A 26,224-nucleotide genomic window follows, 5' to 3' on the forward strand; every position below is an offset into this window, starting at 1 on the left:
AGACAGACAGAGCCATTTCTGTCATTTGTGAAGCGTTACACAGGTGCCTAGCCTGATGGATTTTCAGAGGTCTGGGGAATTTGCCGTACAGAAGTGTCCAGTACTCTTTACTCTAATGAGCAGAATACTCATTTTTGTTATGCTGCCATTTTCTGAAAAGGGACATTTCAGGGCTTGAATTTAATTCTGCCAACAGTAAGAGCTGTTGGCTTCTCAGTTACTGAATTATATATAATTATGGCTTCATAGCTTCCTTTCCACATGTGGGGTAACCTCTGTGTATACAGTAATAAAGCATGGAAAATTACAGGCAGGTATTAATACTGCAACTTCAATTAAAACTAAGTTCACTTGCACTTTATGTGCAGTATATATTAGCAAGGGGGGTGCAATTTATGCTCAGTTGATATTAGATTATTCTGTGGCTCCAAAAATCAAATATTCAAAAATGAAACCTAGTTGTGCTTCTGTAGACACTGCATTAAGATCCAGCTCTCTATATGTAGCCTACATTGTGACTCACTGCATAGAGATCTGCTTTTCATCACATTTTCAGGCCAGGCAATTGATTGCTCCAATGAATTATCGATTATTTCCTGCCAAGGTTCTCCTGCACCCTAATAATGGGGATAATAGGGAGAATAAATTAAACAGAGTTTTTCTACTTCTTCATTGTGGGAATTAACAGCCATTTTGAATGCCAATCCAAGTGGTGAAGTCACAGCAATGAAATTTGGGTCCTATCCCTTATAGGTTTTAGAAATGCAATGTTAACTGTTAATAAGAACTGATCACGGTTTTTTCCTACCAGCTACTTACAGAAACCATAAAACTACAGTGGCCAAAGTAGATAGCTGTTACTGCAGCTTAGTCCTGTGGATAGCTGTTACTGCAGCTTAGTCCTGTGGATAGCTGTTACTGCAGCTTACTCCTGTGGATAGCTGTTACTGTAGCTTAGTCCTGTGGATAGCTGTTACTGCAGCTTAGTCCTGTGGATAGCTGTTACTGCGGCTTAGTCCTGTGGATAGCTGTTACTGCGGCTTAGTCCTGTGGATAGCTGTTACTGCGGCTTAGTCCTGTGGATAGCTGTTACTGCGGCTTAGTCCTGTGGATAGCTGTTACTGCGGCTTAGTCCTGTGGATAGCTGTTGCTGCGGCTTAGTCCTGTGGATAGCTGTTACTGCAGCTTAGTCCTGTGGATAGCTGTTACTGCGGCTTAGTCCTGTGGATAGCTGTTACTGCAGCTTAGTCCTGTGGATAGCTGTTACTGTAGCTTAGTCCTGTGGATAGCTGTTACTGCAGCTTAGTCCTGTGGATAGCTGTTACTGCAGCTTAGTCCTGTGGATAGCTGTTACTGCAGCTTAGTCCTGTGGATAGCTGTTACTGCAGCATGATAAGACTGTGGATATGTGTTTTTCAGTATTACAGCAGGTGTGATATGCCAGTGTGTAAATGTTGTGGAAATCTGTTATTCCAGCATATAAATGTTGTAGATATCTGTCACCCCAGTGTGTAAATGCTGTGCAACCCCGTTACTCCAGCACACAGGTCTGCAGATATATTTTACTCCAGTGTGTAAATGTGCAGTAGAATGTGAAGTACAAGGAGAAGCTCCGTTTCCTGCACAGTATGGTTCCTGAGCTCTTGGATTGTGGCATTAAACATCCCAAAAGGAATAGCGTTTCTACAGAGAAGAGCCCGCTGGGTTCAACTGCCAGATGAGTGGAGCCAATTGTCGCCGCAAGCAGCATTTGTTCTGGTAGAATAATGCCATCAGAGAAGGGGCGATTCAGACACTCGTTCGGCAGGAAACAGAAGAGGGAACGGCTCCACACACATGCAGACGCGCACGCGCTCACGCACACAGACACCTAAACTCAACGCGCACGCGCGCATACCCACGTGCGCGCTCAAAAATATCTGCGCCACTGTCGTGGCTTCTAATGCGTCTGTTTATCTTTTGATATTTTGAAAGCGAGCCGAGTAAACACGAAGCTGGAACCCACGAGCCCTGCGAAAGGTGCGTTTGTGGCAGTTTGTAGGTCCGTGCTGGAACGTGCAGACGGAATCTCCCAGGTTTGAGCCGCACGAATCGGCTCTGCTTTCCCCTTCCAGGCGGGGGAGGGGCGGGAAGGGGGATGACGGGCCGTCCGCCTTTTCATCTCCTTGTCTCGCGTGGGAAGCAGACGCGCGAACAGCGCTAAGTTCCGTCTGTCAAAGGAAGCGTTGGCACAGAGAGGCAGGTGGGCACCCGCGTTTACCCCTCCTGGCATCGCTTCAGCTTCAAAGGGATGCAGATGCTTGTGTCCACAGCAGTTCCACCGCATGCACTCCACATTCTGAATAAAAGGCAGCGTGCCAAGCAACGTTTCTACACCGCCCCCCCCCCCCCCCCGACCACCACCAAACTCCCAGAACCCCGCCTCACCCAGTTCTTTTTGTGGGCCCACTTGTGAGGACCACTTCCAGATATACCCCACATCCCCTCCGAGTTGTCAGAAACCTCACAGCTTTGAACAAGAATTTTTTTTTCTGTTTAAATATTTCTTAATGAATTTTTAGTTTTTTTCACAGCTCTCAAAACAGAAGATTTTTCACCCATTCTCACTAAATCCTGTGAAGACACGATTAGATTAAAGATTAAACCGTACCTTGGGCGCAGCTGACTTTGCCACCATTTATCTTCACAGAAGTTTCTGGCAAAAAAAGACTTTGTGGAAAGAATTTTTTTTGTTATCTCTTCTCTTTTGAAGCCTCTTAGCTTCCCTCCATTTCTTTTTAACCGAAGAAATGCATTATTTATTTCCTTCAATAGGAGCACTGTCAAACTGTCTTTGTTTCTCCCGACTGAAGCTACGCTTCCAGCAGAGAACACCATCTCCCTGCAATATTCTTTTACTATTACAGGTCCCAGGACTACACGGCAACCCCATAGTGCGCCATCCGAACCTGCTGGGTTAATCCCAGCTTGTGTGACACTTCTTACAATCTATTTTTTTCATAAACCGCTCATTCCTTGTCAGGGCCGCGGTGGGGGGCTGGAGACTATCCCAGCTTGCACTTGGCAAGAGGCAGGAATACACCCTGGACAGGTGGCCAGTCCATCGCAGGGCACGCACTCATAGCTAAAGGGAAATTTAGAGTCTCCCAATTGGTCTACTGTATGTCTTTGGACTGTGGGAGGAAACTGGCAGAAACTCACGCGAACACAGGGAGAACATACCGTCTCCACAAAGAAAGGCCCTCGGTCAGAATTTGTACCTTCTTGCAGTGAGGCCACCAGTAGGCTTAAGTCTGCTTTAACCTTCCACCTGTGTGCTTCAACCTTCCTGTATGTGGGACTTCACACAGTCCCTTTAACCCAGGAGGAGCGAGGGTAGCAATGTGTAGTGCAGTGATCAAAACCCAAAGATCAAGGATTCTTCTACAGGCCACCGGGCCTGTTTACCGCTTGGTGTTCACACTCATTGCCAGATGGGGTTCTCGTAAGCTGTGATGCTTGACAGGAATAGTGTGACTCGTGCTTTGAATGAGGTATAACATACTGATGAAACTACTGCGAGGGATTGGGAGTGCAGGTTTCTCAAAGGGGAGCGTGGGCATCTTGAGAGCTATGTTGAAAAAACAGCAGGGTCGCTCCAAAGCGGGGCGGGCCTACTCATTACTCCCCGTCCCAGCGCTACCCAGCCCCCCACCCCTTTAGTCCCAGAGCTGGATCCTCGCTGCTCGCTCCAGGGTGCCTTGTCCTTTCTCCACTTGACACCGATGTACAAACAGCAGGAGGAGCGCAGTGTACTGTACCCCCTGCAGTGGGCATGTAACCCCACCCCCTCCCCCCTCGCTGTTCTGTCAGCCCCTTCGTCGACATGCAGTTTCTGCCCGGGATTCCTTCGCCACCGCCCTGCTCTCTGACACACGCTTCGCCATAGAAACCAACCTCCTTGTGTTCCACTGCTGTTTTGGCCACTTTCCGTGCAGCGTGACTGTCAATATGCTTTTCTTCGACTGTGGGCTAAAAAGCAGGTGTTGTCCAGTGCAGGTGAAACACTATTAAGTTCTTAAATGAAGGACTTGTTTACTAATGGCTAAATAATTTCCCTAAATAAGGATTCATACATATAAAATATACTATAAATAGCATACATAATTCACCTATATATTAAAGTAAATAAAATGGACTCAGCGCTTGTCTTCTAGTTGCTGGCTAATCTAACAATGTGCATTTGAATAACCATGTTATAACCATGTTATATGCTATAAGGACAGTGATTTTTCATTCAACTCTAAATATTTGCCTGAACCATACAACTGTACTGTTCATCTTTAAACACTGCAACTAAAAAGATAATAATAAATTATAACTCCCTTTAAAAATGACTAAACATATTTTAAAGCTTTAAAGCAAGAAGAAAAGTTTAAATAGACACTGTGCTGAAATTTTGGTTGTGGACTGAATTAAGCTGTTTTTTAAACTTTGAAGGCAGCAGTGACATTGAACGCTATCAAATGGCTAATAAGAAAATCCCATTCAAATATACCCGACCGGTAGAAGAATGGCTACAAGAGAAAGGTAACTTTTATTAACCTTTTCTAAATGGTTTTAATGGCTATTTTCTTTTCTTCATTTTGGGTTCATTTCTTCTTCTTTTTTTATTCATTCCAACTTTAAATAACATCGAAGAAAGAAAAAGAAACATTAAATTTATGGGTTTTTTTTTTCTCATTTGAATCACCTTTGCATATGTTTTCATTGTCAAAACATAACTTGTTTTGAACTCATTGGCATTCAGTTAAAGGGACTGGGAAATGTGTGTTGCATTATAAAGTTATGCATGAACAAGCGAATAAATATATTTAGTAGCATGCCAGTAATAAAAGGTCGCTTAAACTGTTCATAAACTAATAAAAAAAGCTCTAAAAAAATGGCTGAGAAAAAGCATTCCCTTGAGCTGGATGTACAGCGAAAAATGCTAGCGATATTATTACCCCGCATGATTACAGTTTTTAAACTGTGCTTGGATGAAAGCCAGTCATTCCTGGTACAATTTTGCATGAATATCAAGTATGGGCTAATATCACTCTAAACCGTATTTAAAATCTATCACTCTAAACTGATTAAGTATATCATAAAGTCCCTTTAACAAGTCCTAAACACAAATTCCATTGGAGATGCACTATGCATGAATGAGTACACTGCATTCTTTAAGTCCATGTTTCAATTTTGTTATCGTTCCATCGCCGGCATAATGAGATTTTGAATTATGTCATGTTGTGCTATGCCTGCAGTCTTGTAGGTATTATATTTCAGATTCTAAATTAAAATCTCTTGTATTTTCACCCTGCTGGTAAAAGGCAGTTATATTAACTGGTCTTAGCTTAGGAAAAATAAGTCTTGAAGAAACAAGTATAAAATGATTAAGTAATATGTACAGCGATATGCTAACATAATGACAACGAATAAAGGTAACATAGCTCAATGTATTTTTCATTTTTTACAAATCCCTTTCCATTATTGCTGCTTTAACATGTCACAAGTGTCTTCAAAAAGTCATAATGAATTCATCCTGCATTTTACTTTAACTGAATATTACTTCTCCTTAGTTTTGTCTGTGTAATAATAGGTGCAGCTGGTAAGTAGCATTCACCTCTCAGGTTTCCCTAATAAAATGCAACGTGCCCTTGTATTAAACCATTGTATGCTCGAGGTGGTCTTGGGACAAAAATAAAAATAAAAAGATTCTTTGTTGCTGCATTTTGATTCGAAGCCATAATTATAATTAAAGAGGACCGTGATCTTGTGATAAGTGGCATTCTCCTCCCAGTAGATGGATCCCATTGAGCGTCACTTGCTCTCTTGAAAACAGCCTGCCCTTTCAGTACTTTCATTACAGTTATCACTTCAGCTCCTTCAGCATATGAACATCGACCTGTGGGCATTCTGTCCATTTGATTGGTGGCTTGGCTGAACATTGGCATTTGACACTAAATGTCCTCCAAATATAACATATGGTATTATACAATGTATACATAATATGCAGTATACAAGTTGGAAGGAGTTGAAAATGTGTGGTAAAAACTAGTTCATTTTGGAAGATGCTGGTTAAGTAAAGATGTCTGGGAGATGTTTGTCCTGATTGGCTTTTTAAATATATGAGGACACATGCATGGAGCTTACAGTACCTCCCTTGGGTTAAATAGTCTCTGTCCCTGCATTCCCCGCAGGCCGGCAGCTAACCATCTTCAACACCCAGGCCACCATATCGATAGGCGGAAACGACCGCAGGAGGCCGTACCAGGGCCAGCTGTCGGGCCTGTACTACAACGGCCTCAAGGTACTCAAGATGGCGGCCGAGGGGAACCCCAACGTGCGAATCAACGGCAGCGTGCGGCTGGTGGGGGACGTGCCCTCCCTCCCCGGGGCCGCCACCACCACCTCCGTGCCGCCCGAGATGTCCACCACCTTCATCGAGACCACCACCACCCTGTCCACCACCACCACTCGCAGGCAGAGGTCCCCGCCTACCATCCAGGTAAAGAACTCCGCCCCCTACAGCTAGTCCTGGATCTGTTAACCATACCCTATTCTCAAACACAGCCATTGTATGGGAAAGACTTCAAAGGCATAGGATTTTTCCCTTGAAGATATTATAAAATAATCAGGCTAAGGCACATCTATGATGTTCTGACAATCTCTGTTTTACACACTTTCTTTTACACAAGTTCATGTACCTTTCCCTGTATTTGTTATTCTAAAATGTGTTTGGGACGTGTCTGGGTGTAGCACTGTTTTCTGTGTGGGGTGGGGTGGGTGTAGCTGCACAGCTAGCTAGCGAAGAATTCCAGATACAGCAAAAAACTAGAGACAACCTCGGAATTGCTTTTCCTCGGTGGTGTCGGCTGAAGTTCATCAAGGGGATAAAAAGTGAGGTGGAGTTGTCTTGTTTTCTGTTGGACCTGTAAGTAACGTTACCGGCAATGTGAAGCTGGCAACAATAAGGACTTTTGTGAGGGTGTGAAATTTTCAAATTTGAAGTTCCAACCATAAAAGCACTATTACTTAACTAAGCTATAATCAAATCCGCCTTCTTAATGTCACTTACGGTCAATCGGTACTAATGTTACCTCGGGCTATCCTGCTAGCTACATTAGGTGGAGTAGCTTACTTGGCGTGAGTAGGTAGGGTTGAAGACGGAGGAGGAGGAGACTTATTTGATTATACACATAGGCTAAAAAATCCTGCATAGTCTGCCTTTAGGCTGTTCCAGGACCTGTCTACCCTACCCTAATCTGAGACCTACAGCAACTATAATACGAGCCATTGATCCTGTAATGGTTTACACAAGCTTACCTCTCATGAGGAAAATATGTAACTGATCTAGGATCAGCTTACCGATCTTCGATTAGAAACACCAACTATTATGTGTAAACAAAAACCTTCCTCTAACCCAAGGACAGTGCTTAGCCATTCATTGAGCCCATGGGGTACCTAGAATATCTATGCAGAGGGAAGGAGTATCCAGCATGATTTAGCTGTGCAGTACAGTCATATCTTTTTTTAAAATACATTTGCAGCCACGCACTGTTTGACATTCAGAGGTGAAAAACCATCTGACACCTACTTTTAAAAATGGCTCATTTAGAATATTCTTTCCCTTTTTCAAAAAAAGAAGTTGTGAATAACGATATGGCTTAACACGTAGAGCAGCGCAAACCTCAATGTTCTTTCAAGTCTTCTAATGATATGGAGTGCATTATCTATGCTTACAGCAGTAGGTCTTCCAAAGTATACTCTTCCAAAGCACACATTTACTGATCTGTAAATTAATAATCCATAAAAAGGTCCATTTTTATTCAACACATGTCTCCGCATGTGCAAAAGCAAGCACTGAAATATCCCTGGAGCGGATAACATAAGCTTGCTACAGTATTTGAACTGCGAATCCAGAGTCAGACCGGATTTGCCCTGCCCTGTGAATGCTGCGAATCCAGAGTCAGACCGGATTTGCCCTGCCCTGTGAATGCTGCGAATCCAGAGTCAGACCGGATTTGCCCTGCCCTGTGAATGCTGCGAATCCAGAGTCAGACCGGAGTTGTCTTGCCCTGTGAATGCAGACTCCAGAGCTGCCAAGAAAGGCCCAGGAGTCAGGATATGTGCAGTTTCTCCCGCCTCCTCCCACAGATGCGCCGCCCCCCTCGATAGCGGGAAAACAGAGCACTCGGCAAATGCGTTGCGACCGCGAGGCGATAAACGTCCGGGGCTCGGAGAAATACGTTCGCGCCGGCCACTTCACGGCCGCCGGGGAAGGCGTCAGTCTTGCAGCGCCGATATTAAAGCCGTAACTTCCCTAAACGCCCCCCCCCCGGGCCCCAATGGGATTTTAAAACCCACCGCTGCATATTGAGTAATGGTGACTCATCCCGTCCTTTTTAGGCCCGAAGGCCGGGATTATGACCTCCTCTTCCGCGAGTGTGCTGTAGGTCGGCATCACTCTGGCTGTCACCGGCCCCATCACGCTGCTCTTTACGCTGCGATTGGTCAATTGTACAATGCAAACTCCAGAAATGGCAACATAACGAACCCTAAACGGAAGCACACTGGATGGCCAAAAACATTCAGTTCACAGAAACACGCTAGTCTCCTTTGTTTTTATCTCTGTTCTCTGCACTCAGCGATATTTTTTTTTCCCATTGAGGTGAGGTGGGGTGGGGGTGGGGGTGGAGGTGGGGGTAGGGGGGGCGTGTTGGGTTATTTTACCCCAGCTCTACTGCGTGAACTGTCGATTGTGTGACACGGAAGGTGAGAGGAAGAGAGAGGTGGGGAGAGAAAAGGGCTAGCATCTGCACTGTTTCCACACGCCCCCCCCCCCGGGGGAAACGGGAGCAGGAACACCGCGCTGCTCTGAGCCCCGATGGTTCCCTGACCCCACGCGCACGCGCGCAGGAAGCTATTTTCAGCCGCTGCTTATGGCTGTATCTGGTCCTGGGCCCCTGGGCCCCTGGGCCCTCAGGGGTGGGGGGGGTTGGGGGTTGTACATGTGGTGTAGCGTTTCAGCTGCTGACTGTCAGGTCCTGGCGAGGTACGGATCTCACCCCCCGTGTTTATTAGCGATACCCCCGTAGGGACGGGGGAGGGGGGGGATGAGGACGGCTCCGTTGCCGATCTCTATGGCCTCGGTGGCTGGGAGGCTCATCCTCATCCGCTCCGGGGGCAATCTGCGATTCTCCAGCAGACCTGCGGGCAATAGCCAACACAAGAGAAATTAGCCGGGGGGGGGGGGGGGGGTTTGGGGCAGGGAGCAAACACTACAGCACTGGGAGACATACAATAAAAACAAGAGAGATGCACTGTCCTGCAACTGCTGACACAGCTGCTGGGTGGGAAGGTTTCTGTGTTCTGGAGAGCTTTTCGCAGCTGAGTGCGGAACAGTGAAAATATTTGGGGCACGCCATTTGCCACCTGCACAATCTTGTCATTTCCCTGGTGGTAATTAACCTTTCAGGTCCCACCACCCATGTGCCACAGCAGCTTTTTTTGAGCCCTGTGAACCTTATGTTTTAGTTCTAGAACTCCTTTACTTCCAATTACCAGTAGTGATTGTGGGGGGGGGGGAGAACCGGCACACTGAGACAGACAGATCAATTAACCAATAGGGAGCCTCTGCTGGCTCCGTGCGACAGGCCAGGCTCCTCCCTTTTGCCCTGTGAACCATGGTTTGTGGAATGTTTTTTTTTTCTTCAACATTCTAGAACTGCTTTACTTCCAATTGCCAGTAGTGATTGTTACACCAGCGTTAGAACGTTCAGTTAGGGAACATTCTAATCACATATTCGTGATCTCGCACCTTGGATGATTAATATTACGTGTGATTATAGCGCATGGCTTTCTGTCCAGCGAGCAGGATTTTGTTCACAGTGTGTCCTCGGCTGTGTTTGCTTACGATTCAGATGGCCGTTCGTTTCAGGGGGAGGACGGTTAAATTGTCAGCGGGCTCTCGTTGAGCGGAAACGCCACTGCGGCAGGAAAGAGCGGACGCCGTCAGTCGCCGCAATCGGGTTTCCTGACCGTAACAGGCCCCCCCCCCCCCAGCCCGCCAGATAAAACGCATCGCCCGGGAGACGGCTGCGGAGAGCGACGGGGCGCGCATACGGTCGGTCAGAATGCGCGGCGCGGTCTGCGATCCGGCGCGCGCTGGCGGCCCAGACGCTGCCGCCGCCGCCGCCGCCTCACAGCCGGAGCGGTCCCGGGCGGGAGCGATATTCGATAAGCGCCGCGGCGTAATCGTCCTCGCCCCGACCTAAACCCCTCGCCCGTTCGGCCTGCCGGCGCAGCCTTTGATCGCTCGCCACCGCGGAGCGATGACTCACGCTAGCTTCGCGCTCACTTCCTCCCCCCCCCCCCCCCCCCCCCCCCCACCGCTCGCCGGGAAGCGCCGGAACCGCGCTCGCGATACCGGCATCTCTCCTGTCGTTAACGGCGCGGGGGCGAAAAGCCGACGAAACCCCGAATGAACGAGCGCACCGAGGCCCGATTTTTAGGAAAAAAAAGGAAAAAGCGGATGCGCGGTCGACGCCGCGCCGCAATTTCCGCTCCCTTTTTTTCTCTCGCTCCTTCCCCTCGCGGTGTCACCGTCGCCTTTCCTCTTCTCTTTCTGCCTTATCTCATTTCGCTTCAATTTGCCTGTATTGTGCTCTCAGGATTCTTCTGCCTCTTCTCTCCCCCCCCCTCTCTATCTTTCTCTGCTTTCCCATTCCCTTTCTCCGGAGCTCTCTCTCTCTCCATTTCCTTCTCACTGCCGCCTCTCGCTTTACTCCCCTCTGACTCACTTTATTTCTCTCTCTTTCAGTATTTCTCTCTTACTCGTCCTCCCTCTGTTTTAATTCCATGTAATGTTTTGTTGGCATGGCATTGCACAGTGTGTTGCAACCCCCCCACCCCCACACACACACTTTATCTCTCTATCTGCCTCTTTGCTCTCTCCTTCTCTCCCTCCTTCTCCCCTCTCAATTTTAAATGTAAATGGTAAAGTGCTTTACTGGCTTGACATTACTGTGTGCCGTTATCTCTCTGTTATCCTATCTCTCTGTCCCTCCTTTCCTTTCTCCCTTTCTCTGTGCCCCCTCCCTGCCCCCTTCTTTCTCTCTCTGTCTCTGTCAATCTCTCTCTCAAATTCAAATGAGCTTTATTGACATGACGTACATAGATACATATTGCCAAAGCATGAGTAGAACATACATAGAATAAACATATAAACAGACAAATTTGTCTGTGTGTATATGTGTGTGTGTGTGTGGTATTTGTGTATGTTAGATTGTGTAATATGATATCATGTGTAAATTAGGTGAAAAAATTAATGTAACATTGAAAAATAAATAATGATAGTAATAATAATAATAATAATAATAATAATAATAATAATACTAATAATAAAAGAAAATAATTAAAAAAGATACTGTGAAGAGGACACAAAATACCTTGTGTAGTTTGCTTGGGTAGATCCGGATATATGTGTTAACTTGTTGTCTACAGTATGTGTTAACATTACTCCCTGTCCCTCAGTTTGTGGCCAGCGGCCATGTTCTGTGCTCTCTCTCTATATTTCCCCGTCTCTCAATCTTCTCTTTCTTCTCCCACTCTCTCATTACGGATGAAGTGCTTAGTAGGTCAACAGGCTTGCGGTCATGTTTTCCTTTCCGTCTGAGTTCCCTCCCTGCGCATCAGTAAACTAGCCGTCTGTCACCGTTTGGAAATGATTTCCTCCCCACGCAGAGTCACAGGGGGCGGCGGGGAGGGCGCGCTTGTTTGCACATCCTTAGCGGCGGTATGCGCCGGGCGCGGCTGGAACACCTTTTTGATGAGGTGAAAGAGGGAACATGGAGTGAGACGTTTGCACGTGTCCCGTGGAGTCAGGCTTTCAGGGAACATCGCCTAGTGGGGGTGGTGTGGGGGGGATGCAAGTGTGCTGATCTGAGGTCAGCGAGAGCATTGCCATATCGCAATCAGTGCGCAATGATTTACCTGCACATAGTGTCTATGTGTGTTCTGCTATCTGGCCAGCCGGCATTCTGCAGCAACATGAGGACATGAGGCTGATAAACAGCCAATCAACAGTAAATGCTGGTAGGTAGTTGCCAGAGATGTCATCCAATGCATGACCAATACAATTTCGAATGCAGACATTCCACTAGAAACATTGAAGAGCTGCTGGTGCAAATGAAGAAAGTATATAAGGAACTGGTCGAGTCAGCTGACGGCATGTCTGTGGTCATAGACAAGTGAACAGATGGCACAGATGAGCCTTTTCCACAAAGTTGACAGAGTCGTGGGAGTTGTTAAAAAGGTTTATAAGCATTGTCCCATCAGAAAGTCGTGCCACACAGTGCTTCTAAAGAACACAATAACAGAGTAAGGTTCAGACCTACCAATAAAACTCCCAGATCAACCATGCTATGGGACAGTTGATATTCGGCTGTGTTGCAACCTTACCAGCAGCTCACGTTCTGCTTCAGATTTGTGGACCAGGAGGTAGACATGTGACATAATACTGTCGCGCTAACACAGCTCTGGGAGTTGTAGTGCGTCAAGGATCTGGGACACAGTAATCGCAGGAAGTGGCAAAAACTTTGCCGAAATGATTGGCTGGTTTGACATTAAAGAAAACAGAATACATGAAGCGTGCAGTAAGAACAACTGAAAAATAAATGCCAAACACTGGCTTAGGAGAGGCACACAGCAGCCAAAAAATAAACAACCAATATGTGAAAACGTTAAGAGAAGTTGCAAGAGGCTGACAACATATTACCACCCTGCACCCTAGAAGCCATGTTTATTTTCAGCCAGCCTACAGACTCCTTGAGGCTGTTAAATATTTTAACCCCACACTAGTCTGCATTCTTGACAAAACTCCCTCTGGTCTGGATTCCAAATATTTTTAATATAATTTGTGGATTCCAAGATTAGGCAAGCACTCTTCTGCTCTTCTAAACTCATCAATGACAAATGATTTATTGGAACACAGTACTGCAATGTCACCAGAGGAGCCCTTGAACAGAGTTGAGAAAACCTTCCAAATATTGGGCAGAAAGCAAAACGATACTTGTCCGTTCCAACCAACTCTGTTAATACAGAAAGGTGTGTCTCTCTGTATGGACAAGTTTACACCAAGCATCATCAAGCAATCACAGAGGATACTTGTACCGTGATTAAATTCAGTCACAAAAATTTTGTTCAGTTCTTCTGTTAATCTATTCCATTTATATTAGCCTCCTCCTGTTGCAAACCATTTCATTGCTATGAATAGCCTTCTATTTATCTTTTTTTTACACCAGTGATATAACTGCACTTTTTTATACAGTATGCAAAGGCTACTTCCCACAGATAAAATAAGCAATGATATAACACTACTGTGTAAATATATGCCACTGCCATATGTCTGTTATTATAGTAACCACACTGAATACAGCATGGGAAAGTGTGTGAAAATGTCTGTCACTCATCGTTAAGTGACAATTTACCTATCAATGTGGATGACTGTAGAGGCGTCATGTGATGGCATGTGTGTTCAGGGAACATTCCACTGACCTCATTCTGGGGGACGAACAAAATGCAGATGCGAAAACTGCTTTGGAGTAACTGGTTATAATGTGTGGGTTGTTAGAGAGAAAGGGAATAATCAGAGTAAATGAAATATGAAAAAAGCTCCTAAATCTTTTTTCTACTGCATAGTTTTGTCAAAGCGGTCAAAGCTCTTGTCAAGCACCCTCTACAGTGCAAAAAACTAGTGCTGGTGCAGAAAAATGTAACAAACTGAAATGAAAATAACTAAAAAAAATATCACATATGCACTTTGCCTAAACAATGAAATAAACTATAAAATATTAATTTACTCCAAAAGTCCAAACGTTGAATGTGAAACCGACGTGTGGCGGTGTGTACGCATCAGACTTGGCACGATACATTATCTTGGGCCTCGTTCAATCTACCTGTGTCTTCAAACTACCTTAAACTACCTTTAAAGCAGGATTTAAAAAAAAAAAAAAACAAGTTTGAAGCAATCTGAGTCGATGAAGTCCCAGGCATTCTGAACGTAAGCTTCTGGCAGTCTGGAATGGAGCAGCAATGTGAGCGGTGAACACCAGGGCATTACACTGTGAATCGGAGGTTTGTTCCTTTGAATCCCCTTGGGCGAAGTAATACATCACAGTTTGTGATAAGGAAGGCCGAGGTCCGTATGTAAGGGACTCACAGCCTTCATTTGTTTCGCGTCAAATTGCGCCTTTCTCATGTCTTCTGGTGGGTTTTCGGTTCCAGGCGGCACGTTTAAACGAGCATCACAAGGCACAAATTGATTATTTCGCATTTCAGGTGGCAATCGCTCTGCGGCAGCTATTGCCGTTCTTTTTTTATTCGTTTGTTTGTTTGTTTTATTGCACTCCAGTACGTTTCAGAACTCCTTTTTATTCTTCCTCGCATCTGCCATAAATGCATCTGCCTTGCAGGGGAGTTTTGAAAAAAAAAATTGGATTCCTTTTTTTTTCTGATCCGGTCAGATACTCAGCCAGGAAAGCCAGGTTTTTACCTGCAATCCGAGAAATCAGATTGAGGTGTAAGTTGAGCATTATTTATTCAGTATTTATTTATTTGTTTTTCTATTCAGTTTTTCCCAAAGAATCTTTAATAATTTGTCTGTATCTGAGGAGAGTGGGGGGAGGTTTGGTGTCCGGTCCCTGTCACGTGCTTGTGGTGGTGACATACGGTGGTGGTTTGTCTCAGTTGGGGTCTGTCCTTTGGGGGCCAGGGAGTAGCAGTTAAATGGGGCCCCAGCAGCGCACGGGCTACTGTGTGCACACATATCTGTTCCTCACAGGAGAGATGACAGACAGACGTGAGAACTACACACCACTGGAGAGCTGGACTGCACATACTAATGAAATACAATGTAAATATCTTCCCCTGAAGTGTGTTGCATCTGCTGTCCTCTGTGATTTCTGTGGAAGGAAATGAAATACTAGTGCACTTTAGGCAGTGTGAATAGGACGGAGTGTGGCACAGTGGGTAAGGAACTGCGCTCGTAACCGAAAGGTCGCAGGTTCGAATCCCGGGTAAGGACACTGCCGTTGTACCCTTGAGCAAGGTACTTAACCTGCGTTGCTTCAGTATATATCCAGCTGTATAAATGGATACAATGTAAAGTGCTATGTAAAAAGTTGTGTAAGTCGCTCTGGATAAGAGCGTCTGCTAAATGCCTATAATGTAATGTAATGTAATGTAATGAATCCAGCCTGCATGCCCACCCACAAACCCCCATACCCACCTTCCAAACCCCCTACCTCACCCCTCACACTGCTTGTCTATGTTCCTATAAGGTGCATTTTCCTCAGTCTATGTTTGTTAAGATGCTGTTAAAGGTAGAGGCAAAAATAAAGATTAAAATGGCAATGGAGCATTAAATCAAAGAAAAGATTTAATGCTCCATTGGGGGGGGGGGGGACCGGCACACTGAGACAGACAGATCGATTAACCAATAGGGAGCCTCCGCTGGCTCCGCACGGCAGGCGAGGCTCCTCCCTTTTGCCCCGGAAAGTACATGCGTGCATCCAGACTAGATAGGGGGTGAAGTCTGGAGGGCTAGGCTGCTCCCCTCTGCAGTGGCTGGCGTGGGCAGGGGGGTTTGGGGGGGTTGGGTAAATGAGAAAAGCCCTGCATTGCTCTATCTTATCACAGCACACCGGCCTTTAAGGCTGAATGGCCTGCTGGGTGAACGCTGGAGGTGTTGGGGAAAAAACTGCAAGTCAGCAAAAAGAGATGCTTCACGTATCACCCAACAGCAAAAAAAAAAGTGCTTTCCCAAAGACACGGCCTTACAATCCAATTAGCCAACCATGGTAGTGACATGTTTTGGGGGACTGATACATTTTTACCAAGATGCTAAACACGGAGTGCTCTAAGAGGAGAGACACCTGGTCAAGTTCAGGAACCGGATGCTGTAATTAAGACGTTGCTGGTTCAAGTTCTGGATTTTGCTTCTGGCTTACTTTTATGAACTTCATGGCTCAAACCATCCTTGGGTAATATTAATAAGTGTAAATGGATGATAGCTAAACAAAAGAAGTGCAATATTTAAGCTGCAGAGACAAGGACTACTAACAAGCAGATCAATTATTAGAGTGACCTTCATAAAGGTTATATCTGGACGCCTCTTGTGTGTCACACCTCCACTTGCTGAAACGCAAGCCATCGAGGTAGACCGTTGCTAGGGAACGCAGCCAGGTCCCTCTCAATTATTTCTAACGAGGTGTCAGGCGGGAATGAAAGTGGCACACAAAGGATCCTGGAGCCGTGGTATTCTGCGCTGTCTCGGCAGACGGACAGTGCCCGGGACCCAGGACCAATCGCACGGCTCGTGCTTTACACACTGAGCACGTGCGAAGATGCAGTAGCACAGGGAAAGTGCGTCGCTCAAAGGGCGCAGTTCAGATGGTGACATGTGACATGAACGCTTACCTCGCCCCTGCAGTTCGAAACCAAGCAGCCAAGCACGGGCTTGGTTTTTGAAGCTTGCTTCCTGGTTTCGTTGAGAGACGTTGAGAGACGTTGCTCACTAGCGTTTGTGGGGTTCGCTCCAGTATAGGCGTTTCAGCTACCTGTTTAAAATGTAAGTCAATGGTACCAACACAGTTAAAATACTGTCAAAAGTTTTCCCACAAGAAAATGTAGCCGCAATAGCTATTTATTTTTTGTCTAATGTCTCCCCATGTGCCAATTTGTCAAGTTATTGTGTTATTTGGACAATATTTTAACATTTTATGGATGGATCAGGGACTGTTTGCGTCACTGCCGAGTCACTGTATCTCAAGCGCTTAGTGGACGACTGAACTACATGCCCACATTAGGGTCCCCCCTTTTCCCTACCGTGCTGTCTCTGGCTCCAATCTGTACAACACGGAGGGAATTCCACATTTTCATATCACTTTTCACAAGCCCATGGAAAGTCAGTGGATGATGTCACAGCCACTTCGTCCATATTTATTTCTACACCCTTTGTAGAAACTCAGTGTTTTAGAAACTCAATGTTTTAGCATCCAGAGTCTCTGTTCCCCATTGGCAGACAGGCGCAGCTTTGCTCCTCCTCCTTTTCAGCGTCCTTTTCCTGCTGAAAACAGCTTCTGCCCTTCCCCTTTTAAACACTACACCCAGTTTAGTAATAGCATAGCAGGCAGCGTTTATGATCTAGGCCCCTTACTGAAATAACTAATGCATGTCATTAGCTAATTTTAGCTGCAGTACAGTAGGGGGTTTGGGGCTGTGGATTTTTTGGTCTTAAGCTTCCCGCCGAGCTTGTACATAGCAGCAGGAGGGTGATTAAAGATCACGGACAAAGACTGTTTCATTATTATACGCTGGTGATGGCTGGCCGCGATTGGAACTGCCTGCTGCGGCTAGAGGCAATTAGCCTCATTCAGGAAGCCGTGAGTGGAAAAACCAATATGCGTGTACCAGCACGCACAGGGGTGCCAGACAGAAAAGGGGGAGGGTCACACTTCGACGTCTTCTTCTGAACACCCCCGCCACTGAGATCAGGAGCCGTCGGTGGATTTGTTTATTTATTTTCGGAGACCGCACGGCTTGATTGCATGTCCGTCCAGCCGTACACTTGTGTCGCGTGCTCAGAACCCCCTGATGGCGGTTTTGATAAGGTGGGGACGAGGGCGGCAGAGGGGGCGGGGTTGGGGTTGGAGCGCACAGCCTGACAATCTGGTTAACCCGATCTCCCCGGCGCACCGGACGCCGGGCCCTGGAGCCCCGCTCGTATTACACGCTGTTTTTTTTGCACGGTGACCTCAGAGCGGAGACGGGGCGGACGATGGCGGGAACCTGGGGGGAAGCAGAGGAAAGGGGTCAAAGGGTCGGGGGAAAATGAAACCTCTGCGCTCGCTTACCCGGTCTGTGACAGCAAGTAGCTCATCAGAATACCGTGCGCTTTTATTGCTATTTTAGTCATGGAGGAAAAGGACCCAGATGGCCAAACGCACAGCCGAGCTCAAGGTTACTGGACGCTACCTCGGGGTGTGTGTGTGTAGGGGGGGGAGGGGATGGAGGCACACCGTTTTCTTTCTGGATCCGATGTTTGACCTACCGCTCATGCCTTTGTTCCTGTGTTACCGCACGCTGGGTACCGATGGGGGAATAGGAGAGATCAAAGGGGATGTGGTGTGAGCGTGCGCGCAATGCACTATTTAATAGCTCAGTGTTTCTCACCTGTTTCTCCCTCAGGCTCATCCTAACCTCACGTCTTCACCCACCAGCAGCCTGTGCCTCTGTTGACTGATAATAAGCATATGGCCATAATAAATGCTTATTAACACTATAACCGCATGACTTGACCTTGATAGTATTGTAGTGTCGAATTAAAATACAAGCCATTACAGTAACAGCACTTTGATGTGTGTACATTTTTTCGTATATATATTGCTGGGACGTTGCAGTCGGCGCATAACATCTGTTCCCCTGGTCGAGGCGGCACGCTGAGGCATTGGGCGCACATTTTCTGTGAATGAGAACAATGAGATTTCTGAGAGAAATTCATTTTTACATTGCATTAAGCAAGGCGTCGAGGGACCCCGCCGCACAAATCGCGGAGTCTGACACGCGTTCTGCGGGGAATCAGTAAAATGAATACATCAGTCAGGCTTTGCTTTATTCGGCACGGCTCCGCTCAGCCGCGTCGCATTTGCACCGAGAACGGCGGCAGGAAATACACGCGGTTTCATAACTGCCGATGTTACGGATATGAATAAGTGGGCGTCATCGCGTCGGCTGAGAACAGATGGGGGCGTGAGACCGAACAGACACCGGAGTAATGGGCTCTGTCCAATTACAGACACGGCCGCACACCTTAATCATGGACTGTGTGGCGCGCGTTCCTTCTCAGGACCGCGTATCCGGTTGACTAATATGCGCACGGAGGCGTTTCCCTTTCCGGATCTGATTTGCATCTTGTTGGCCCCGACGTGGAATGCAAAGCCTTTTCGGAAACGCTTCTCCCCATCCCGCCCGTCGCAGTAAAGGCCCCGGCATCAGACACGCATTTCCGATCTAACGCGAGGCCACGTTTTTTGTGAAAATCCATCACTCGTGAAATTCCAACATGATATTATTCACATAAATCATTTCCGACTGCTGAAGACAGTTATTTGTTTTGTTTTATTTTTATTTTTTTAAAGCGTTTGCGCTCTTGATTTCATATCAGAGGATCAAGGCGATGGCTGAAGCTCAGCTGTTGTAAAGAAGGTCTGCCTGCAGCCTTGAGTTTGCATGAAGGACTCAAGCGTGCTCGTGCGTACCCACCATGTGCGAACGGTGGCTAGCCGGCAAAGTTAGAATTAGTGTAGACGTGCATTGCGTGCCGTAGATATGTTTGAATTTGTGTGGGAGAGTGGGCTAGTGCTGCAGTAAAGCATTCTACAAAGGAAAAAAAAAAAACTTTTTCCTCTGTACATCCCAGCTCAATGCATGAAAAACCAACGAGGATTCAGATTTAAGCCAAACGACCGGATTAAACCAGTACTTAGAAAGCATTATGCCACGGTTATGTCTGTCACTCTTTAATTAGGATAAAACGATTCACTTTTTCAACATTCTGAATTCAATGAGCTTTAAAAGTCAGCAAAAGTCAAAGATTTCATTTTTGTCCTTTTTCTTTTTTTCCTTCCTGGGGTCCGCATTTAATTGCCTGTTTAGTTGAAGATATCGTCGGCCCAATTACCGCCTTTGTTTGGTAATGGGTCTTTCCAGTTGTTCCTGCCATTATCAGCCTCTAAATGTACTGCATTAATGCAGCGGCGCTTAAGCTGACCCCAGCTAAATAGCTTTCCGCGAGCGGGGCACGAACAACGTGACAGGCTTCATTGAGTTCCTCCCCTCCTCTCTAGAGGCGGCTGGGAGGGAGGCAGGTGCTCAGCTCAACCATCTTTCAAACTCTCCCACCGGAGCCCAGTACAGCTGCTCGCTCTTTCGCTTGCTTCGCCGAGCGCGTCGCGCTCCGGTTACAGGAGAGAGGAACTCTCGCAGGTCTACTAGTCGTGGCACTGCTTTCTGGGTGGTTTAAAGTAACCGCACTGTTTCCGGTGATTTGGATCCATTCGTGTTTTTCGGTAGGATTCACAATGGATGCAGGCAACCAGCAAACAGTTGACTCTGTGGTTCAGTTGCTTCCTGTTAAGAAGATAAGCCCATGGTTGATGGGTGACTCATTTGGTTAAGGCACTATGCTGTGGTCCATGGATGAGCCTCATGGCCTCAGATCGAATCTGGACCGTGCCATGCTGACAGTTGCCGGGAGCTCCATAGGGTAACAATTAACAATTGCATCTCCCATGGTATGGCAGAGTTCAGTCAGTTAAGGACCCACGTTCATTGCTATCTAGTGACCCCTGCTGGTCAACTGGACTGCACGTGAAAGCTACATATGGAAGGTCTTCCTCCAGCTCTGCTGTTTGTGATCTTAGCTGTAGCCTGAGGCTTGAAAAGAAGCAGACCGGTCAGACCACGTGTTTTGGAGGAGAAACGTGGATGTCTACACTCTCCTGAATCAGCATTGGGGTCTGGCATGAATGCGGCTGTGGTTGCAGATGACTGAAGGAGGAATTGGAGATGCTCATCCCCACATTGGACACCAAATTTAAAGGTGGCCATGATTTACAACATTTGAATCCCTCCTCTTGAATTTCAGGACATTATGCCATTTGACCGTATAGTGGTTGTAACATATGGGCCACGTGATCTGTCTCTTCCAGTCCTCAGTTGATGTGTTTGTCGCTCACGTGTCCCTCTGAAACTGGATGTGTCAAAGTTGCAGTTATTGGTTTAAGCTGTAGTTGGTGTCCGCTACTGCGGGGCAATGTGGATTATAGATAGGGGTTTCATATGGGAGTTACAGCAGAGTTATTAACAGTATATCTCTGAACATATTTTTATTTTGATAATTAGCCCAACTTACTAACTTTATTCCATGTGTACCTTAAAGATGAATTCTATAATATTCTATAATAAGCTCTTTTTTTAATATATTATGGGTTCCTTTGCCATTAGTGTAGTACGAATGCATACATATTTTCTGTATATATAAGAACATAAGAAACCTTAAATCAAAAACTAAGAATAAGACATTTTTCTGCAACCTACTGTTCAGCCTACATAAACTACTACCTTTGCATTTCTTTCTCTCTTTTCCACAACAATGTAAAAAATCATGCATTGCGGTTTCCATTTTGTGTAAAATGTAATGAAATATTGATTTTGTCACTGCAATGTAAATTGCTTAATACGTGCAGGACAAGCATGTGCACATACCCTTACCATGAGACCCCGTGTAGCATAATGTGAATTTGTAAATGCAGCTACCCATGCATTTTCATATCTCTTCCGAGCCTTGCTTTCCCCAATGACATCATTCCTCAGCAACACACTTAATTCACCTACTGAGATCTACACTGGGTTTTTTTCTGCATGTGCAGACAGTGGAAAGATGGATCGAACATTAATTCTGATTTTGAATGAAATTTAAGACTGTGCGTGTGGCATGTACTGAAGCATTTTCCTGCATTGTATTTTGAAACTACTTGGACAACTTAAGCCAGGAGATAAGTCAGCAGCTCACACTGCTCACCCCAGGAGTACATTTTGACACTACTGCCCTTAAATTGTCAAGTCTCTTCAGAGCTTCTCTCTGTCGATATCTTTTAAGATGTATTCTTCTGCAGCAGTGTGTGACCATGAATGAAATATGTATGAAGGAGTTTGTGATTGTGCTGCTTGAAATTTGACCTTTCTGAGTATTTCTCTGCCACAAAAAAGGGCAAATAATGTTGCTGTCTTACCATGGAATATGGCATGATGAATTGGACTGCACATAATCTAGCCTCCTCCAATCAGGACGGGTTTACCATCCATTAAGAATCGTTCATAACCAATAGGAGCATTGGGTGGCAGAAAAGCCAAGTAATTCATTTAGCCGTGTCACTAAATTAGCCACAAATGCCTGGATGAAATATAGTCATTCAGATGAATTGCTGTTTTTGTTTTGTTGAGGCAGAAGATTGCCTCTTGTCCAAGTCCGCACCAGGTTCTCATTGAGAATGTTCCGAAAATAATGTAAACCTCCCAAATGGAGACATTCATTTTGTCCCCCATAATCCTTCACCTCTCCCTCTTGGACCGGTGTGCCCAATCGGGTACTGATGGATTCCCACTTCCACAGAGAAGCAATATCCCACAGTAAGCCAATTTTCATAGAATGTGAAGGCCTCGGGGAAGGGGCACCAGCACAGGCATCCATGTCACAGCGCTAAATAAGCTAAAAAAGGAACGGGTGCATTGGAGGTGGACGTACCAGGCAGGTGTCGGATGAGGAGAAGGTGGCCGAACCTGGACAGCAGCCGGGGAGATTTTTTTGGCGGGTTGGTGCGTGACAGGCAGCCTGGCGGTGTCGGGTCGGTGCCAGGCAGGAAGGGGATTGTGGGAAAGCTGGCTCTGTGAAGACTCACTCCGCCCGCGATTTCATCCTTTTGTCTCTCTTTTCCCCCCGTCGCGTGTGGGGCCGCTTGTAGCCCAATTGGCGGTGGAGTTCTTCGGAGGCCCCTCTCTCTCTCTGGCTCCAGGTCTGGCTCCTTGCGAAATCAGTTTTGTCCCCCTGAGTCTTTCTTCCCCCTCCGTTCCTGTGAGGCCGCAGCTTGGCTGTTGCCGGCGGTGGAAGCGAGCTTATCTGTGTGAATTCACGGCATGCCGCTGTCCGGGTCCTGGCTTTGTCTGCTTTCACACACACACACACACACACACACACTCTCACACTCGCATCTCCTGCTGGCCTCAGCCCCAATCAGTACAATAGCTGGGGAGTATTTTTTTTTTTTGTCTATTGCCTGGATCATGGGGGTTGGGAAATGACTGAGCGTTGTGTGTGTTTCCTGAAGTAAGAGAGCCGTGCCCGAGCCAGATGGCTGAGGTTCAGGGCTCATCCCGAACACTTGCCCACAGACGGTCTATTGTAGGCCCATTACTCACAATCCATCTCTGCTAATGCCGAGAGCCAGCAGGCAGACAGTGGGCACCCCATTTAGGTGTGACTCAACTAGCCATTGAACCACAGACCTCCAGAGCTGCAGCCAGCGCTCAAAGCGCTGCTCTAACTGTTCTAACTGGCAAGAAAAACCAGTTGTGAAAATGAGCAAGCCAGCTAAATCCTCCTTAGACCCAGCAATTCATTTTTTTCCCCCTGTAGGGGACATGAGTCTCTGGTGTTCATCTCAAGAGCGGTATATTCTGCTATGCTGAAACCATTCAATAAAAATAAAATGAATGAAATTTTTGGAAATATTTTCACTGCAACACATGCTTTTATCTTCAACTTTTTTTTTCTTTCTGTTAAGTTTAAAAGCCACCTGCAAAACTTATAAACTTATAAATTCCTTATTTAAATTGGAAGCAATATGTACGTTTAATTTGCTTACAAAAAGCTATTTGAGTATTGGGTTATTAATGCAATAGACTGCTACAGTTAATTAATTAGCCAAATACAGGTAATTAACCACAACATTAGCTTATCATCTGGGGTTGTCAGTTGTCAGTGCTGTGTGTGCGTGACTGTGCATGCATGCATGCATGCGTAATTGTGTGTGTGTGTGTGTGTGTGCATTCATGCATGTCTGTGTGAGTATGCCTGTGTGTGTGCACACATGTAAGTGTGTATGGTGTGTGTTTTGGTGTGAGAGCACCGGTATGTGTGTGTGGGGTATGTGTATGTGTCTGTGTGTGTGGTGTATGTGTATGGGCATGAGAGCACCTGTGTGTGCGGTGTGTGTGTGTAGCGATGTGAGAGTAGGTGTGTGTGTCTATGTGTGTGTGTGTGTGTGTGTTTTAGTAAGGGAGCACCATTCGCCCTGTGCTTGGCCAGGCTTCCAGCCATCTGCTATGTGGTGCTTTAGATCTCCCATACAGAGGCAGCTTTTATGTCCCCTAAAAGGCAGCTGAGAGAAGGTAGCTGGGGGCTTGGGGGACAGTAGTGCCAATTAATGTCACAGTTTGGTTTGGTTTTACTGTGCTGAGTGCAGATAACGTGGCCACTGGTCTGCTATTTCCATCTGGTCTGTCTCGCAGATGATAAGGGAAATGCTCTACACAAGGGATTCTCTCAACATTTTGAGATCATTACTTGATTGAAAAAATCCATTACTAACCACAGCTTTTCAAGAAATGACAGTCATTCCACAATCATACAGTCCCAGGTACTCCCAGCAAATATACTAAATATACACCCAGCAAATATTTCCTGGAATATTGGAAGTTCTCCAGTGGTGTCAACTTAACAAGCATAGTAGAGAGGCAACACACGTTAATGTCTCATAATCTTAACTGTGCAAATAACAGCCAGTTATGTCATGATCTGACGATTCGATACTGATATACAAAGCTTCCCAAATGCTGGACATAACTTACTGTGACAAATAAAAGAAATCCAGGGCCTTATTAAATGTCTGCTGCATCCATTCTTCTGCTACTTTACACCAGGCTGGCAGGTGGAGGGTGGGCTTCCCCTCTATAGCCAGGTTCATATTGCAATTTCTTTCCATCTGGGAGTTTCTTTTTTGTCCCTGTTTGAGGGTTTTTCTCCACACTGGGGAGTTTTTCACCTCATGCTCTTGCTATTTGGGGGTTCAAGCCTGGTTTTCTGCTTTTCCGTAAAGCGTCTTCAGTTACAGTATTCTGTAAAAATAAAATTGATTTGATTTGATTGTATTTCAGACCCTGCCTCCCTGTTCATTTTTGTATTCTCAAATAAAATAGTCATTTGAGATATGGTGTAAGTGACAACCAAACAACACTGGCGGTGTTTGGTTGAGGTTGAGGTATCCACAGTTCTCTTGAGAGGTGCTTGAGTACACAAAACACACACAGACACACACACACACACACAGACAGACACAAGAACACACAGACATGCACACACAGACACACAAGTACGCAAATGTGAGCAGACACTGTATGCGCATACATATGTACAGGAATGAATGCGTAGCTCTATTAATATCTCTGCATTTTCCAGTCTCGCCGCAGCCAAAAGCCATGCTGCCACACTTTTGGAACCGTTTGATGTTTTCCTGGCAGTGAAAATGGTGCACGTTACAGAATGATTAGATTGCTACTTCTCTAATGGCACATCTCCCCCTGTTTTTCAGGAGTTTCCTTATCATTTAAAGATATCAGCTTCTGTTTGCTGTAAATTTACAGTAGGCTGGTCGTGGTATCAAATGCTGTGCTTTTTATGGCTAGTTTTTAAAAAAATGTATCCACTTGCACTGACAGCTGATCTTCAAGGAGCACTTGACGGATAAATCTGTTTTGAAGGTAAGGTTTTCAGGCAAAGAATGCTATTGGAACTGTTTGGAAATGTCGTACAGGTAATCAAAGAGAACGGCTTCTAAGAGCTCCTTCGGCATGGCATCCAAGTCCGTACGGCCTCGGTAATTAGTTTACACACAGCCTGCCGTGGAGTAGTGGTTAGGGAACTGGACCGGGGAGCACAGGGCTGCAGGTCAGAATTCTTGATGAAATGATCAGGTTAAATATCTGTTCAGCTGAGCCTGCTACTTGTATTTAATTGATGCAGGAAATTCCCTCTTGTGCAACATATTGATGACTGAATAATAAGCCTGACAAAGTAGACCCACTGAAGGAGCTGTGGGTCACATTAGCATTCCATTAATGCTGCTGCACGTCTTCCCATGCATGTAGCATATCTAGCACCACAGTGCAGAGTGCTTCAGGAAGTAGACTCACGCGATCCAGCCCATTTTGGACTGTTTTGTCCAAAATCCTGGGGACCAGAGCTGGAAGACTACTAAAAGTGTGTGGTTGCGTGCGTGCATGCATGTGTGTGTAGGCATGGAAAAAAATAAGTGGTCCTGATTTGTGGACTATTGAACAGTCTTGGTTGTGATTTTCTTTCTTTCTGTGATTTTTGACTTCCTGTTCAAAATATTCCTGCCAATATTTTCTCCACAAGACATGGATTCGTCCCACAAGAACGTATAAACTCTTATAGCAAACGTGTAATCCTGATGGTATTTGATATTTTGTACTGCCTCTAACAGGCCAGGCAGAAGAGCAGTTTTAATTTCTGCGAGACCTCCTCAGGCTGGACAGCGCTGTCATTAGACTGTTGTCTTCCAGC

At 45.9% G+C, this 26,224-nt stretch overlaps 1 protein-coding gene across 19 annotated transcripts in view; it reads left to right on the forward strand.

Annotated features, from left to right (window-relative positions):
- LOC118229641 (neurexin-3a-like) overlaps nt 1–26,224 on the forward strand; it is a 325,684-nt gene that overhangs the window by 278,502 nt on the left and 20,958 nt on the right. For 15 of the 19 annotated variants that reach the window (XR_004765703.1, XR_004765704.1, XM_035421788.1 and 12 more), the window contains 2 exons: nt 4,480–4,569; nt 6,222–6,529. Coding sequence is in view for 17 of the 19 variants with exons in the window: in XM_035421788.1 (XP_035277679.1) it covers nt 4,480–4,569; nt 6,222–6,529 (398 nt within the window). In the remaining 2 variants the exon portion in view is untranslated. The remainder of the gene's footprint in view (nt 1–4,479; nt 4,570–6,221; nt 6,530–26,224) is intronic. The other 4 variants (XM_035421791.1, XM_035421793.1, XM_035421794.1 and 1 more) reach the window with 1 other exon arrangement.

Source organism: Anguilla anguilla, chromosome 6, assembly GCF_013347855.1.
Source record: "Anguilla anguilla isolate fAngAng1 chromosome 6, fAngAng1.pri, whole genome shotgun sequence".
NCBI lineage: Eukaryota > Metazoa > Chordata > Actinopteri > Anguilliformes > Anguillidae > Anguilla > Anguilla anguilla.